Genomic DNA, 15,585 nt, shown 5'->3' with positions numbered 1-15,585 from the left:
CTGCATCCTCATCCCCTATTCTTCTTGACTAATTTTCAGACTGTCTGGATTTGCATTTCACATGGTAGCTGATTAGGAGATGCCGAGTGCAGCAGTGAAGCCTCAGCAGGCGGTTACCATGGTGACCTTCAGCAGGATTTTAATGATGATACCACTAGTGGTTCGTTGAAGTCGGCCTGCCTGCAGGGCTACTTCACTGCAGCTAAGTGTGAAGTTGGATATGCGGATTCTCAGCCAAGGGGCAAATATCAAAGTCTGGCCCAGATAGAAGGTCTTAGAGTTGGGAGAGGAAAATAGATTACACTTTTTGCTTCACTCTATATAGTTCCCAGTTTCGAAAAGAGCTATAAAGCAAAACATATTATAAGGTGTACTTTCCAAAGAAGACAGTGCCGATTCCTCATATTGGTAAAATCTGTTGTCATGCCCTGATGAAATAGAAAGCTAAAATATGTAGGTAAACATGGAAAATAATTCTTCCTAAAGAAATAAATATAAAAATATGCAGACTATATAACAATGTTACTTTAATGTGTTCAGTTATGTAGAAGAGTTCTCAGAACAAGAGCCTTGAAATGCAGATGTGCTAATAAATATTTTCTGTCCATAAGTAGGAACTCAATTTGTTTGTAAAATAATTATACGGAATTGATGGTAGCAAAAAACCCAAAGAGATTTGGTGCTGCCATAATGATATCTTAAATTTTTTTTTTATAAACTGGACTCTTTAGATCTTTTAAAAATCCAAATTGGCATTTAATTTATTAGTTTGCCAAAAATATGGAAGCAACAAAAAGTGAAGTACAAAGTTTTACAACAGAGAGCTTTTAATTGAAACACCAGTTCATTAAGTGTCAATTTTATAGCCAAAGTGGTAATAGACTCTGTAACTGTTTGAAAAAAAAAATTTAATCAAATTAACTTACTAAATATGTATTTGAGAGCTTACCATATTTACTTAGGCACAGCTAAATTTTTAAGGCTACTGCCCAAAGATGATTTGAAGGGAACATTTCGTAAGAATACTGGCTCAACACCTGCCGATCAGCCCCAATTAATAGGAATCCTAAGGAATCCTTCAAGATTTATTTCTAGGTGTAGTCATTCCATTTATAAGAACTCCAGGTTTAAAAGTTTGGGATTTTCTTGATTTCCAGCATTGTGTTCTAAAACATAGGTACAGACAAGTATTAAAAACCAAAAAATGAGTATTATCCTTTGGAAAAATAAGCTTATATGTTAAATATTTCCTTTGCATTATGCTGTTATAATTATATACAAATGATTAGGGTTCTAGTTTGAAATATTTCAGCTATACTTGAATCATATTAGGAAATGTATATTTTGTGGCTTACTAAAATATCTTCGTTTATGACAATTTTTTTTGGTGTTCCATAGTGTTATCCTTTCTAGTAATGACTCATCTATTTATCAATGGGGAATTACTGTACTTAACAAAAATTTGGGGTTGAAAAGATAGATATTTTCCCTTAGACGTTTTTTAGTTTAAATTAAACTTGGCATTGTTGGTGACAGTAAAGCCAACGTTTATTGAACATTTACTATGTACAAGGAATTGTGATTCAAACAGCACCTCATAATCTGATCCAGGCTTATCAAGGGTTATTGATCATGAGACACTCTCTTTTTCTTTTTCTAACTCTATCAATTAAAGTTCCACTAGAAGTTCCATGAATTTTCAACTTTTTCTATATGCTGTTTCCTCTTTCTGAATACCTCTTCCCCGGTTCTTTACCAGGCAAATTTAGTCTCCTCCTTTAAAACACAGCTTGGCCATCATCTCCTGCATATAGTTTTCCCCAACGCTCTTTCTTCTTCCATGTACCATTCTCCCTTGGGAACAATGCTGTATTATAGTTGTGCCATTGCACCTGTAGCCTCCCTCTCCAGACTGTCAAGCTCCTGCTCTTGAGGAGTAGTAACTCTGCTTTTTATCTGTGTACCTCTAGGGACTGATGGCTTTTAAAAGGTTCAGCAATTGATTGATTGATTGAGGGAATGAAGGAGTAAGATTAAAGGAATAAAATTTTTATAAAAATAGATGAACCAATAAATGGCAATTGAATAAATGAGAGAAACTTCTCCAAAGAACACTGTGTCTACCAAAGCAGAAAATTAGTCAAAAGATAGGCCAGAAGATCTGATAGTTTTCTTTTATTGCTATAACTTCTTATATGGTTTTTTCATTCTTTCACATAAGCATCACCATCTCAGTGTCCATTTACTGGGAAATAAGAAGAATACACTATTTTCCTCCATTTCAGTATTTAACTTCCTTGAGAAGCATTGGAGTGATCATTACAATTATGTATTTGTTCAGTAAATTATCTCATTAAATTCCATGTAAAAAAAAATAGTGAATAGCTATATTGATAATTACTTAGCAAATTATAAAATGTGACTCTGTACTGAGTCAGTTCTTTTTAAGTGATATATTTTCTTAATTTTTGAGCATTAATATCATATACGATATAGACTTTGCCTCTTCAAATAGTTTATATTTTTTATTAAAAATTTCTAGTTTAAATAGAGAACACACAAGAAAGGTTGAAGAGAACTATGCTTCAGTGGCTGCTTTTGACAGGTTTCTCTTCATTTTAGGTTTGGGCAGATAGGTTTGGAAGAAAGTTCTGAGAAGTCGAGCGTAGGGTTTGAAAGGGTAAGAAATGGAAGTGAGAAGGGTGGATAAGAGTGATCCTGGAGAAAACAGAGTAGGGAGAAATTAAACTGAAGACCTAAGAGCAATGTTCTGAGTGAAGAAGAAATGTAGCACCAAGACAACATCGGAAAGATGGTCAAAGCCTTTTTCATAAAGTGGATAGTGTTATAACAGCGCTTATTGATCTGAATTGATTACTGTAGTAGATGCTTATCTTTTTAGTAGTAATTTTAAATTTATTGTAAATAAATAAGACTTTTGAAGGATGCAATATTTATCTTCTCATTATATTTTTAAAAACTTGCTAGCTTAATAAGTCTCATTACTGCTTTTGATAGGTGAAGACACCAAAATGTGATTTTTGCATCAGAATTACTAGCCCAGTTATCAATTTTCACATTATTTAATGTCTTTTTTTGTTTTACTTTAAATATCTGTTTTGTGACTCTAGACCTCTAGCAGACACATAGAAAGGTATTTCTTTTTATTAAAAATCAGTCGTTGGGACTACTTCTCAAATATGTCCTTTACAATATCAACGTGAAAGATCACATCAATCAGAGAACTAATGAAGAATGAGTGAAATCTCATAAATTCTCAACTCATAATTGGTAATAAACCTATTTTGGTTTAACCTCTTTTCTGTTATTCTGGTCTTTCTTCCTTAGTTAGACAGTGTGTCCTTCTGCTGTTTCTTTTTTTCTTTTTCTTTTTAAGTTAGAGAAATGGAAGGCAGGAGGGAGGAGAGGGCTTTTTCTTTCCTTTCTGGCCTTTCCTGGCATAGTTGAGCAGTGCAGCCTGACAGTGTCTTTCCTGCTGCTTCCCTCAAATGTGTAAGAGTTTCCATTGTTCTTGAGACAAAAAAGTATTTAAAATCTAATACAAGGATTAAAAGTGCAGTGGTTTTTTTTCCCATGGTTGTTTATGTAAGAATAACAGTAATAATAAATTTTAATTGAACTATGCTGATTTCAAATATTTATAGGTTATTAGAGAGTAAAAAGTATTTATGTGGCTTGGAATAAAATTTTAATACTGAATTTTTTTCAACTTTTGAAATCACCATTTTTTTAAATCCATATAACAACTTTCCTGTTAAAGAAAAAAGTGTGATGGCATTATCCCCATTTCACATATGAGCAAGTGGGCAGACACCCAGACAGTGTTTAGAGCAAATACTAGATTTCAGGGCGCCTCCACCTCATGGCACAAAGCCCAAAGTGAACTCTCAGAGGTTTTATGAGCGAGCATTTCATAATTTCTACCCTTGAACTTATGAGTTCTTCATTTTTCTCTCCTTTTCTTACCCTTTTACCCACCCTATTTATCTGTAATCATCTTTCCTAGACGGGGGAGGCACGTTAGAGGGCAGAGGCACGGTCAAGCATTTTCTTAGAACACTCTTCTGGCTTGTTGATAACTCAGGGGCCATGCAACATTGAAAGGAAAGGAGGAGAAAACTTTGTGGAAGGGTAGGAATTATTTTTACATATTGGAGTATGTAAAAACCACTACATACATTTCAAACAAGCTATCGGATGTTTGGTCCATAATATACTAAACAAAAATATTAGTTTATCATAATTTTACTAATATGTTATTTTAAATGGTCACATTAAGGAAAGAAAAATACTAACTGAAAGCTTTAAAGATTATGTTTTTTTTTTTAACCTAACATTTACAAATAATTTCTGTTTATTTTAAAATTCAGAATATGTTTAAAGAAGATTTTTAAGAAAGGTCAGTCAGTAACAAAAACATGACCTTTGTTTTGGCTCATAAAAGAGTAAAAGAGCTGCTTCATGTAAATAAGAAAAAACAAGAGGAAAGTGTCAGGTAGAGATTATTTTTGCATTTTTTGAAGTTAAACTAAGTTTTAAACATTTTATTCATTTGAGCAGTCTAAATATTTTTATTTTATAGTTGCTAGATTCACAAATTTTGATAAAACTGTAAGTTCCCTGTAAATTAACCAATGCTATTTAAATTGGTGCTGGAAGATTCTTCCCAATATATTGTCCCAAGAATATTTAAATAAAGGACATATGTCGCAAATAATGTTTGAAGGTAAATCTGTACAAATATTTCTTCAGTCCCTGTAATTATGTAACTAAATGTTAAGTAAGATAAGATTTTATCTTAGTTTAAAATGTAGAGATATATAATATTAATAATAATATATACTTATGCCACTATTTATTAAAATGAAGATCGCATTGAGTGTTATCTCAAACACTATTAACAGCACTTGATTTTCCTTCCTAAAAATTGTTTCAGGAAGTTTGATGTTCTTATCATTTATAATATCAATTGGCCACCTTCCTAAGAGTTGGCATACACAAATAGATCTTTAAGCTTTAACTGTTCCATTTTTGTTTAAAAAATATATTTAAGCAGGCCCTTTGTTCACCTGTGCTTTTGAAGTGACACTGGGGACTTGCTCCTTGAAGAATGAATCCAAAACGGTGTCCTATATTTCACATATCCTGTGGGATCCTAGAAAACCATGTAACTTTCTGTAAGACTTTCACAGTTTTCAAAAGACACTGAATGATCTTCAGTTGTGAAATATAGACATTACATTGCATTATATCTGTGTAGGATTATTACTTTCCCACTTTCCCTCTACCCCCAAGTCAATCGCTAGTGACACTTTGGTGTGCAAGTTGGATTATGTCTAATCATTTTGTATAAATATCTGAAGCTCCAAAATAGAGTGTATTTTAATGTATTAGACCCACTTTGGGGTGCTAAAATGTATCCTTGGGTAGATGAAAATTGGGAATATCTGGGAGGCTGATATGACATAATTGGTCTCAGAGGGATTAAGATGAGGGTGAAAAAGAAACAGTAGCAAGAGCACTAGTCTTTATTATTCAATTGAGAATTGGGTTAGTGACCTAAAGCTATCATGCACAAAGAACCCTATTGTTATTACCTGGACGTGACCGAACTTGATCTGTAATTGGGTTATCACCCTGACAACAATGACTTTTAACACTCTCTTTTTTAATATTTCTGGTATCAAGTTATTTCTTTGATATTTCTTTAGAAATACAGAGATCAAAATGTATTAGAATTTCCTCTACTTTATTGAAAACGTTCATTAATTTCCATATGGTTTATGACTTCACAGTCCTGTAGAAATATTGTAGAGAATCCATTTCATTTTTGCTGTATACGTACATATGATTTTTCTCATTTAAGCTTTTCTGCATCACATTTTAAATTTCTATGAAGCATCAAAATTAAACAGTTTTCTCTTTTTTGTTTTATAAAAGCTTTTGCACATTCAGACCTTTATTTTTGCCTTATTTTTAATGTGTTGTATACAGCAATTTTTTTTTAAAAAAGCAACAAGGTATTTTTTTTTTTCCAGACAAGTAGGAAGTAGTGCAAACTAAGTAAATTTCCTGAGATAATGTAAACCATGAAAGGCATTTTTACTTTCTGTTATTTAATTTTATTAATGTTGTAATAATCTACTGATCTTGAAATTATTTCTATAATGTAAATTACTATATACAAATAAATGTTAAAATTAAAAAAGGATTAGAAAACAAACAAAAAAAACTATTAAAAAAATAAGTAAGTGGAAAGGTAACTCCCTCAATTCAAGCACAGAATTTTTTTTTTTTAAGCAAGTGATTGCCTAATAATATTATTAGAAATTGAAGCCTGACATAAAGGAATATATACATAAAATTCTTAACATTATTATCTGAACACATTTTTCTTGAACATGGTTAAATAGCATAGTACTTAGAATTATTGTGAAGTAGTGGATAAATGTTGAAAGATTTTTAAAGTAATTTTCTTTCTTCCAGAGGTCTACAAGAACTTTTTAAAAAAAATATAAGACTATCATTGAAGGAGGTATCTAAGATAATTATCTCATTTTGATTATTTAATGTCAGATTTTATGAGAGAAAACTTAGAAGCATTTTTTTTTTTTTTTATGTTCATCAGGTCACTATGTGAGTTTATAATCTGGAATAAAGAAATTGTTCCATGTTAAAATTCACCTATATTCTATTTGTTTGTAGGAAGTTACTGCCACTTGCATGAATGAGTCAGATTAGAAATAATGTTAAAATTGTCACTCTGTGCATAATACTAATCTGAATGTTTGTGTCATCATTTAAGTGTATCTCTCACAGATAAAGTAGGCCTTATCTCATTGAGAGTTTTGAAGAGCCCTAGAGAAAACTTTTTGGTTTGTTTTTGATCAGAACTGACCTATGAAATATGAAGGCAGATCCATTAATTTTAGAAACCAGAGGAACTGGTGTGAGAGCTAACATTCTTTTGAAAATCAAATAGCCTTGCCAATCTATTCTTGACTATGTGGAAGCTCACCTCACCTTTGTGCAGAGGTGTCCTTGAGGGAACCTGCAGACCAAGTTGGAGCTGTTTCCAAGCTGGAGTACACCATTATTAAAAGCCTGTGTTCTGAAGCTAGACTACTTTGGTTCAAATCCACGCCTTGCCTTATACTGCCTTTGTGAATTTAGGAAGTGTTATTGCTCTCTAAAATTGTATGTGATAGTAGTGCCACCCGGCAGAGTTGTTGTGAAGACTGAATAAGTTAAGCCATGCAAACTTCATAGAATGGTTCATAAATGTTAGTTTGTAGGAAATAGTTTTCTCTGTGCTCTAGCACTGGAACTAGCATTCAGTTGAAGCCTCAGAGTTATCTCATAGAGCATAAAGAGATGTCTTTGGATCTGAAAATTTTCAGGGGACTGTATTTCCAGTTGTCCACTAGAGTCTCAGAAAAACTAACAATTCCACAGAGCATGTAGGTCTAAGCGAGACAGCCTCTGGATGTGTCCTCCAGCTGCAAAAGTGCGCCAGATGAATCAACTCATTGTGTGTAGTTATTTAACAACTGAAAAATTGGAGAGCATCTGTTTGTTAAAGGCAAGGTTTTTTTCTGTTCCTCTAATTAGTGACTTTTAAACCTTACCTCTTAATACTGTTCCTGGTTTGTAATACATAGGTGTCCATTTTATCCTCCTGTTCACATGGCAGAGACACAAATGTACCATTTAAAAGTGATATTACAGTTTTGTTTACATTAGAAGGGACAAGGTGTGACCTTGTTTATAGAACTTATTGTTTTTTAGTCTAAGAGACTATTCATGGATCCATATGAATTCACAGTTTTTAACCAAATTATTAAATTTAAAGATACTAAACAGTCCATGATTGTTCATAGCATGAAAGTAAGTAATTTGTTGTGATTTTGTCCCTTACTATATACCAAAAGACTATTGAAACTGATTTTTTTCCCCACTGGAGTAATAGATCTACTTAAGTATATCTTTAGAACAACCAAGAGTTAGTTATTTCATAGCTGAGTATATTAAGAAAAACATCAGATTAAGAATTCAGCCTATATAAATCTCCCATCATGTAATTTACAATTTGCTTTTTTTCAAAAAAGATTTGAGATAATTGAGAACAAAAGACATGATTTACTCGTTATTAAAACAGAAATATAAGTACAAATTTAGATTTTGAAACCAGCTATAGAAGAGAATATAAATGTACCTGTCCTAATGGTCAGCAGAGTTGCTGTGGTTGAGCTTCTCATGTGATTATTGCTTCCTTTGTCATGGCACAAAGGGAAACATAGGAAGCAAATTCGTTTCTGTTTTAGGAAGGAAATGTATCAGTTCCTCAGAAAGACTGTTATTCTCTCCTACTATCTTATATAAGGATCAGTATCTCCAACAGCAATTCTACAGCAAATACCTAAGTGATGTTTGATAAAATCCAGAAGCAAGCATTAGAGACAGTTTTGGAAAGGTGATTTGGCAGCAGGATAAACTATTGTGCCCCCAGGATGCAGCCTTCTGGTGATCTAATTTGATTAAAGAATACAACTTAGATTGTCCAAAATTGTAAAGATGAATTATATTCCCTACAGGGTCTTCTCTAAATTTTAATTCTGTTAGCAAGAGTTTGATAGGGCCCACCACATGGCAGACTGTTCAAGGTACATATTCTTCAACAAGGACCTGGATTCAGTTCTGCTTATTTGCTTAAGGGAAACAAACAGCATGCCACATTGACACCCTTAATGAAATTTGAAGCTCCTCACCATTGCGTTCACCATAGGGAAGTTAGACCAATCTCCGAGTGGAATAAACTACCTGAGGTGTTACTTTCTCCACTCTGTGATCACCACTGTGATGACAACTGATTATTTACTGTTAATACCTAGTCACTCATCTCTTCTGATTGGAACTCAGATATTACCTTAAACCAAGTGACACCCCATTATAGTGGTGATGATTTGCAGTTAGTAAGTTTTACTGATAATTATTATGCATGCAAAGCTGTATCAGACATCATGAGTAATCCAAACCAAAAGAACAGTACTTAAAAGTAAGCAAGCTCTCAACAGTGGCAAGTGGTAAATGACCTGCATTAAAAACCTAATGACTTGGGAGAAGGGAGGGAGGTTTTGGTGATGGGGAGCAATAATCAGCCACAATGTATATCGACAAAATAAAACTTAAAAAAAAAAAAAAAAAACCTAATGACTTGGGTTCCAATTCAGGTTCCACCATCAATTTTTTAATTGGTTCTTAGTTCCTTCATCTGTAAAATGAGATTGTTGTGGGGGGTTACAATGTTTTAAAAGTAAATATTAAAAACAAAAGGATATGGAAGATTTTTTTAAATGTTAAATTCTGTATAAACATGGAATATTTTTATAATCCAGAATGATAATATCCCTTAAGTAAGACTAAATTAACACATGAGTATTTAAGAGAACGGTACAATTCAAAATTATGTTCAATATAGGTTAACAATCACTTGAGCTATTTCCTCTATCATAACCTAGATAGGGTAGAGTCACAAAAATTATTTAATATATATGACTTAGTTTTCTAGGTATGGACACAGAATTAAACCCAAAATTCAGGAATATATATTTCTACCCAAATTTCAATATGCCAGTATCTCAAGTGTGATATTTTCAAAACTCGGTGTGTCCCTTGTGCCCTCTCAAGGCCACTCCTACTTCTGTTACCCACTTTCACTAATGGCAATGCTCTGCTTTCAGATACCCTGGTGAAAACTTCTGATGCATGACATTTTGTGCCTGAAATCTTAGAGGAACTTAACTGAGCGTTCTGCTGGCGCTGCTCTCTTTCTGCCCACCTTTACCAAGAACATCCGTGCTAAAGCACAGCTCTGAGTATTTCACCCTCTTGGTTTAGATTCTGGTTTCCTATTGCCTATATGAGTAGATTCTAAACCCCGTCAGTCTCAGCTCATCATTTCTTCCCTGCTGTTCCCCAGCCATTCAGAGGTACATTGCTCTAACACACCCCTACTTACTTTCTTTGGCCGAGCACCTTCGTTCATTCTGTGTCCTCAGCTTAGAATCCTCTCCTCCCCTTTTATAGGAGTTTATTAAAATTATTTTCATGCTCCAGACCTCAGCTCAGATGCCAACTCCACAAAACCTTCCCTTTTTCTTCAGCCAGTAGTTCCTCATTCACCCTTTTCATTCATCCAACAAGCTAGTGAGCACTTCCTTTTCCTGTTCTAGAGGATCCACCATCTAGATCTTGCAGTTTAATAGAAGACAGACATTGAACGAAGTACTATAAAGTGTTATAAGGGCTTTACTAAAAGTATGTGAAGAATATAATAGAGGCCAAATAGAAAATAGGAAGTTCTACATGGCAAATAGGGCAGTGAGGAAAGGCTTTAGAGAAGAGAGATGCAGCTGGATGATTAGGTAAGTCAGACAGGCAGAAGAGTGAGAGGCTTTTGCGGGAGGCATTATAAGTAGAGGAGCAGCATATACAAAGATGTAGGGCATGAAATGGTTGGGTTGGCATGCAACTGCAGGTGCTTTGTTATGGTTGGAAGGTAGGGTGGGGCTGCGGAAAGGGAGGAGGAGTTGGGGGCTAACTACGAAGCTGGCAAGGTAAGCAGGAGCTAGATTTTAGAGGCCCATATTACACCATGCTAAGTAAGGGTCTTAGACTTTCCAGAGGGCAAGAGGGAGCCAGTGAAATGCTTAAAGTTGAAGTAGAGTCAGCTTGGTAGTTAAGCAGTGCTAGGAAGGTTGGAAGAAAACTGGAGGCAAAGCTGTTTGTTGGAAGACTATAACGAGTGTGGCAGGTGGAGATCATGTAGCAAGAAAACACACAAGACTTAAACGGTCTGGAGACAATAGGAGTTGGTTGATGATTGTTAGGTGGGGAGGGAGGATGATGAAGTGACTGGTATGAATTACAGGTTTCTGGCTTGAGAAATTGGAGGTGCTGTCCAAGATAGGAAGAACTGGTTAGGGGAGCAAAAAATTTCAGTTTTGAACATGTTTAATATGAGTATTTATGGGTAGATATGCTCAGAAGGCAGTTGGAGATATGTGAATGGAGCCTGCAGAGAGGTCTGGGCTGAAGTTACGTTTTTGTGTCCCTCAGCATGTTGGTGGTTATTGAAGCTATGGGAGTAAATGTGGGTGTTTAGAATAAGAAGTTTGAGTGAAAAGGGAAAGAAAAAGACTCTGGGGCACACCAACATTTGACAGATTGTCAGAGGAAGATTAACCTGCAAAAGAAACTAGGATGGAGACGTGAGAAGTTGAAGGTCTAGGCTGGAAGTGAATGACCTAAATCCAGAAGAAGAGGATTGGCACAGTCACTGGAGGAACGGAATGAGAGAACTGGAAGGATAGGAACTTGTGCTTACACTTTTGATGTGACACAGGACATTTTAAAAAATAGGCTGTGGTAAAATAGAGTGAAGGTAAAGATTAAGGCCAGGGCCAGGCAATCAAGAAGTTTTGTATTGGATGGAACGTCCAAATGGATGTGAAAGTGACCCACGATGATGGTTGCAGTACCTGGAATACAGAATAACTGCCAGCCGAGTGTCCTCAGTGAATGAGCAGGACAGCTCAGAGTTAAACAGTTTGTGGAAAATGGGGAAAGTATGATTCCCTCCTCTGGGCAGCTGCACAAAATCTTTCACCTCTATCTCACAAATATCTCTATGGCACTTATCACTTTGTAGTAAATACTCCATAAGAAATTATTGAATAAACGAATGAATGGAGTGAATGAATGAATGGAAAGGGAGGAAGGGAGAGGCAGAAAGAAAGGAAGAAAGGGTCAAGCAGGCAGGAGGGAAAATGAGTCATTCTCTCACTTCTCATTCTGGGCTTTCATTTGTGGGCAGGTTCTTTGTCTTATCTTGTGTCATCAAGTGCCACCAACATAGTGTCTTCTTGCAGACTAGATCCTCTGGAACTATTGGTGAGGTGAATGAGTGAGAGTCATGCCAAAGCATATTTTAATACTATAGGATTTTTTTTTCATATTTTGTTGACTTATTATATAACAAGTCATTTAGAAAAAATTATATCAAGAGATTATTTGATTCATAAACTGAGGTATGGTATGCAGATTCTTTATTTCACATACCTGATTTTACACAGTAATATCTGTTAATAATTCCTCTGGAACAGTCTTTATGACAAAATAAACTTTATGCTCAGTGGAAAGTGAGCCAATAAATAAATGGGGAGGAAAAAGTAAAACCTGCATTGCTTTGGTTCTGACTACCATAGTTACTGCTTCACCTTGTCATGCCTTATAAAGGGCATCCTTAAGGAGCAGCGAAGGAGCAACTGCTCACTAGTGCTCCTGCTGTCTCTCTATTTACCTTGTTCTTTACCTTTCTCTCTTTCTATTATTCCTAGTTCTTGTCTTTACTTTGGAGAGCTAGAGAAGCACTGTCTTCTTCAGCTACACTTAGATCATTCTCTCTTGGAAGGTTTTTCCTCATGCCAGGAGGACTTCAGGGCCAGACATTTATTATCAGTGTTGGAAATTTTACCCTATTCTGAAATATTTTGCAAGAAAAGTAAGGTTTCTGAACCAGATGGAAGGATGTGGCAGTGTTATGAAGTCAAAAAATTATTATCCCATTTGCTTGTATTTTGGCTAAATATAATGAATTTTTGTACCACAATTTTTTTTTTCCAGCATCCTTCCCATTTCTTTTATCATTTTTATCTCTAAACAAAATATCTGACAGCTAGGTGGCCTTTTAGAACACATTATCTTCTTAAATATAATTATTATTTTATAAATGCTTTTCTTACTGTTTTCTATATTGTGTATAAACAGATGTATTTGTTTTTATTTTAGCTGGTAAAATGCCAACCTCTTCCTGATTTGGATTTTTCTTAAATCACCATAATAAAATGCCTTGTATATTTATATCCCTTAGGGTTTTTAATGTCATCTCTGCCTTTTTTGCAAGGAATATAAATAGAAATTTTCAGGCCCTCTCAGTTGTTGTAAATTACCATCAACATTGTTGAATTTCCAAATACGGCTAAATTGTATCATCAAACTTCATTCTGCTAGAATTATATAGTTTTGGGGATTAGACTTAGAAGAATCCTTATAGGTCCTCTACTTCAACCTCCCTATTTTTAATAAAAATAAGCCTCCCAGGACAGTGACTTTCGTAAGGGCACTGGGATGCAAAGTACTTTCAGCAAGATTGGTTTCCACTTCATTATACCGTCTCCCAACCAACCCTGACGCCTGATCTGGCAGCCTCCTTCACACTTCTCTTCTCTCAGAATGGTATTTCTCACTGGCATTAGCTTTCTCCATAGTGCTGTTAGCAGATTCAACCCACAAATTGTATCGCCACTTCTATTTCCTCTAGTTGGAAATTGTTTTATGGTAGAAGTTGAAGACTATGAAGAAATTATGGTAATTTGATAATTTACTAAGTTCTAATATACTGACCAGAAAGAATAATGCAAGTTTTCAAAATGTCTAAAATGTCTAAAAGAATAATGCAAGTTTTCAAAATGTCGTGTGAAAGTGCCTCTGCTTTGAATATGCTTCACTTGTCCAACTGCCCGTTCTCCTTTAAGTCTCAGCTTAGGTGACAGCTCTCCCAGGGAGACTTTCATGACTATTACTAAAGACAGACTTACAAGGCAAACAAATCTGGCTCTTTGTGGTTTGGCTTATCATGTGAAAGGTTATATACACATACAGTACTATGAAGACACATAGTTTCATAAACTGATGGCAATTGGACCTGAGATTAAAATCCTATATTTTTACACTTAGTGGACCTAGGATCATATGGTATTTTCTTAGTTTATTGAGATGTGCTTTTTTTCTGTGATGTAAATAAGTAAACCTCAAATCTCATTATAAATTGAGGACATTTAAATGCTGCTTTCACACAGTCGAAGATTGGAGTAATACTTATAACTAACTTATCTCGCTTGTAATTTAGTATTTTTAGTTTAGAGGAGAGCTTTTTCTCTGATACTAAACCAGTATAAAACTTTTCACTTATATTTATATAAAATGGTTCATGATAAATGTACTCAAATCACCTTTTATGAAAATTTAAACTTATAATCAAGGCTAACGTAGTAAGTTCTAGATCAAATATATGTGTGTGTATCTACAGTTAACTTGGAGCCTTATAATTAAAAACCTGTCTTTAGTAACTGCTGTCTTCTGGTTAAACTTATCTGAAAAAGTGAGTCCATTTTAAAGCCTCTGATTGTGGGAAATACTTCTTGTTTGACATTAATACTCTCCAATGAATATCCTTTTTAGAACATTTAACTGTGCAATCAATGACAGCCATTATAAATATATATATGTATATATTTATATTTCCAGTAAAATAATTCTTTAGTTAGAAACTATATTTTCTAAATAACTAACTGAAAAGATTGTCTTAAGCACGTTGTCCTGTTTTTCTTTTGTTGCAGCTGCGGCAGTTGGTTAATATGTGCATCAACCCTGATCCTGAGAAGCGACCAGACATCACCTATGTCTATGACGTAGCAAAGAGGATGCACGCGTGTACCGCAAGCAGCTAAATGCGCAAGATCATGAAGAATGTAACCAAAGTAATTTAAAGTATTTTTGTGCAAATCATACCTCCCCATATTTGTCTGGGTGTTAAAATTAATACTTCAGAGCTAATGTGCTTTGAATCCTTAACCAGTTTTCATATAAACTTCATTTTGTACCAATCTAAACCACCTTCTTGCAACCCCCAAATGACTTTGGAATAATCCAATTACATGTAAGGAGAGTAAATGAAACATGGTTTTTAATGGCTAAACATTTTTAGAATTATTTGGAGTTTTGTGCTGATAAATTGTGTTCAGACAGATTGTCAGTGCCAAATACTGAAGGTGCAGCTTGGCACGTATCAGGATAGACTTGAAACCTGAGGAAAAGTATCTGAACATGTGACTTTGTTTGCTTTTTAGTCATTTATGGACATTGAGATGAACACAGTTGTGAACTTTTGTGATTATTTTATTTTTTAAAGTTTGAAGTATGTGTTTTAGTTCTTAGCGTGGTAGCTTTCATATAATTCTTATGATAAATGTAGACATAAACTAAGAAACATTTGAAATTTTTAGCTTATTCATTCAAACTGCAACTATTAAATGTGAAAAGATTGGGGACAAAATGTGAGTCAGACACTGAAGAGTTTTTTGTTTTGTTTCAATATCTTTGATATTCTCTGTGCATTAAAAAGGTATAAATGAATCCATTTAAAAAGTGGTTAAGGATTTGTTTGGCTGGTGTGATAGTAATGTTTAAAGTTTCACATTACACAAAGCTTTTTGTGTGTGTGTTTTTATTATTGTTTGTACATTTGAAAAATATTCGTTGAATAATTTTGCAGTACTATATTTCAATTTCTTTTTAAATTTAAATGCATTTTAACTCATAATTGTACACTATAATGTAAACATACGTTTTTATTCATAGATTTATTGAAGTTCATATTGGTCCCCTTCAGAAATTTTTCTTTTTAGATTCTTCAAGTTACTTTCTTATTTATGTTGTATGTGC

The 15,585-nt window shown here is 34.3% G+C and overlaps 1 protein-coding gene across 3 annotated transcripts in view; it reads left to right on the top strand.

Moving 5' to 3' along the window:
* The window catches only part of NEK7 (NIMA related kinase 7), a 149,877-nt gene extending 134,500 nt beyond the window's left edge, over positions 1–15,377 (top strand). For all 3 annotated transcript variants that reach the window (XM_063114471.1, XM_063114470.1, XM_063114469.1), the window contains one exon: positions 14,481–15,377. In XM_063114471.1, the coding sequence (XP_062970541.1) occupies positions 14,481–14,591 (111 nt within the window). In that variant the 3' untranslated portion in view covers positions 14,592–15,377. The remainder of the gene's footprint in view (positions 1–14,480) is intronic.
* The last annotated feature ends 208 nt before the right edge of the window (positions 15,378–15,585 follow it).

The sequence above is a fragment of the Cynocephalus volans genome, chromosome 11 (assembly GCF_027409185.1).
Source record: "Cynocephalus volans isolate mCynVol1 chromosome 11, mCynVol1.pri, whole genome shotgun sequence".
NCBI classification, from domain to species: domain Eukaryota; kingdom Metazoa; phylum Chordata; class Mammalia; order Dermoptera; family Cynocephalidae; genus Cynocephalus; species Cynocephalus volans.
This window is presented reverse-complemented; position numbering and strand designations above follow the sequence as displayed.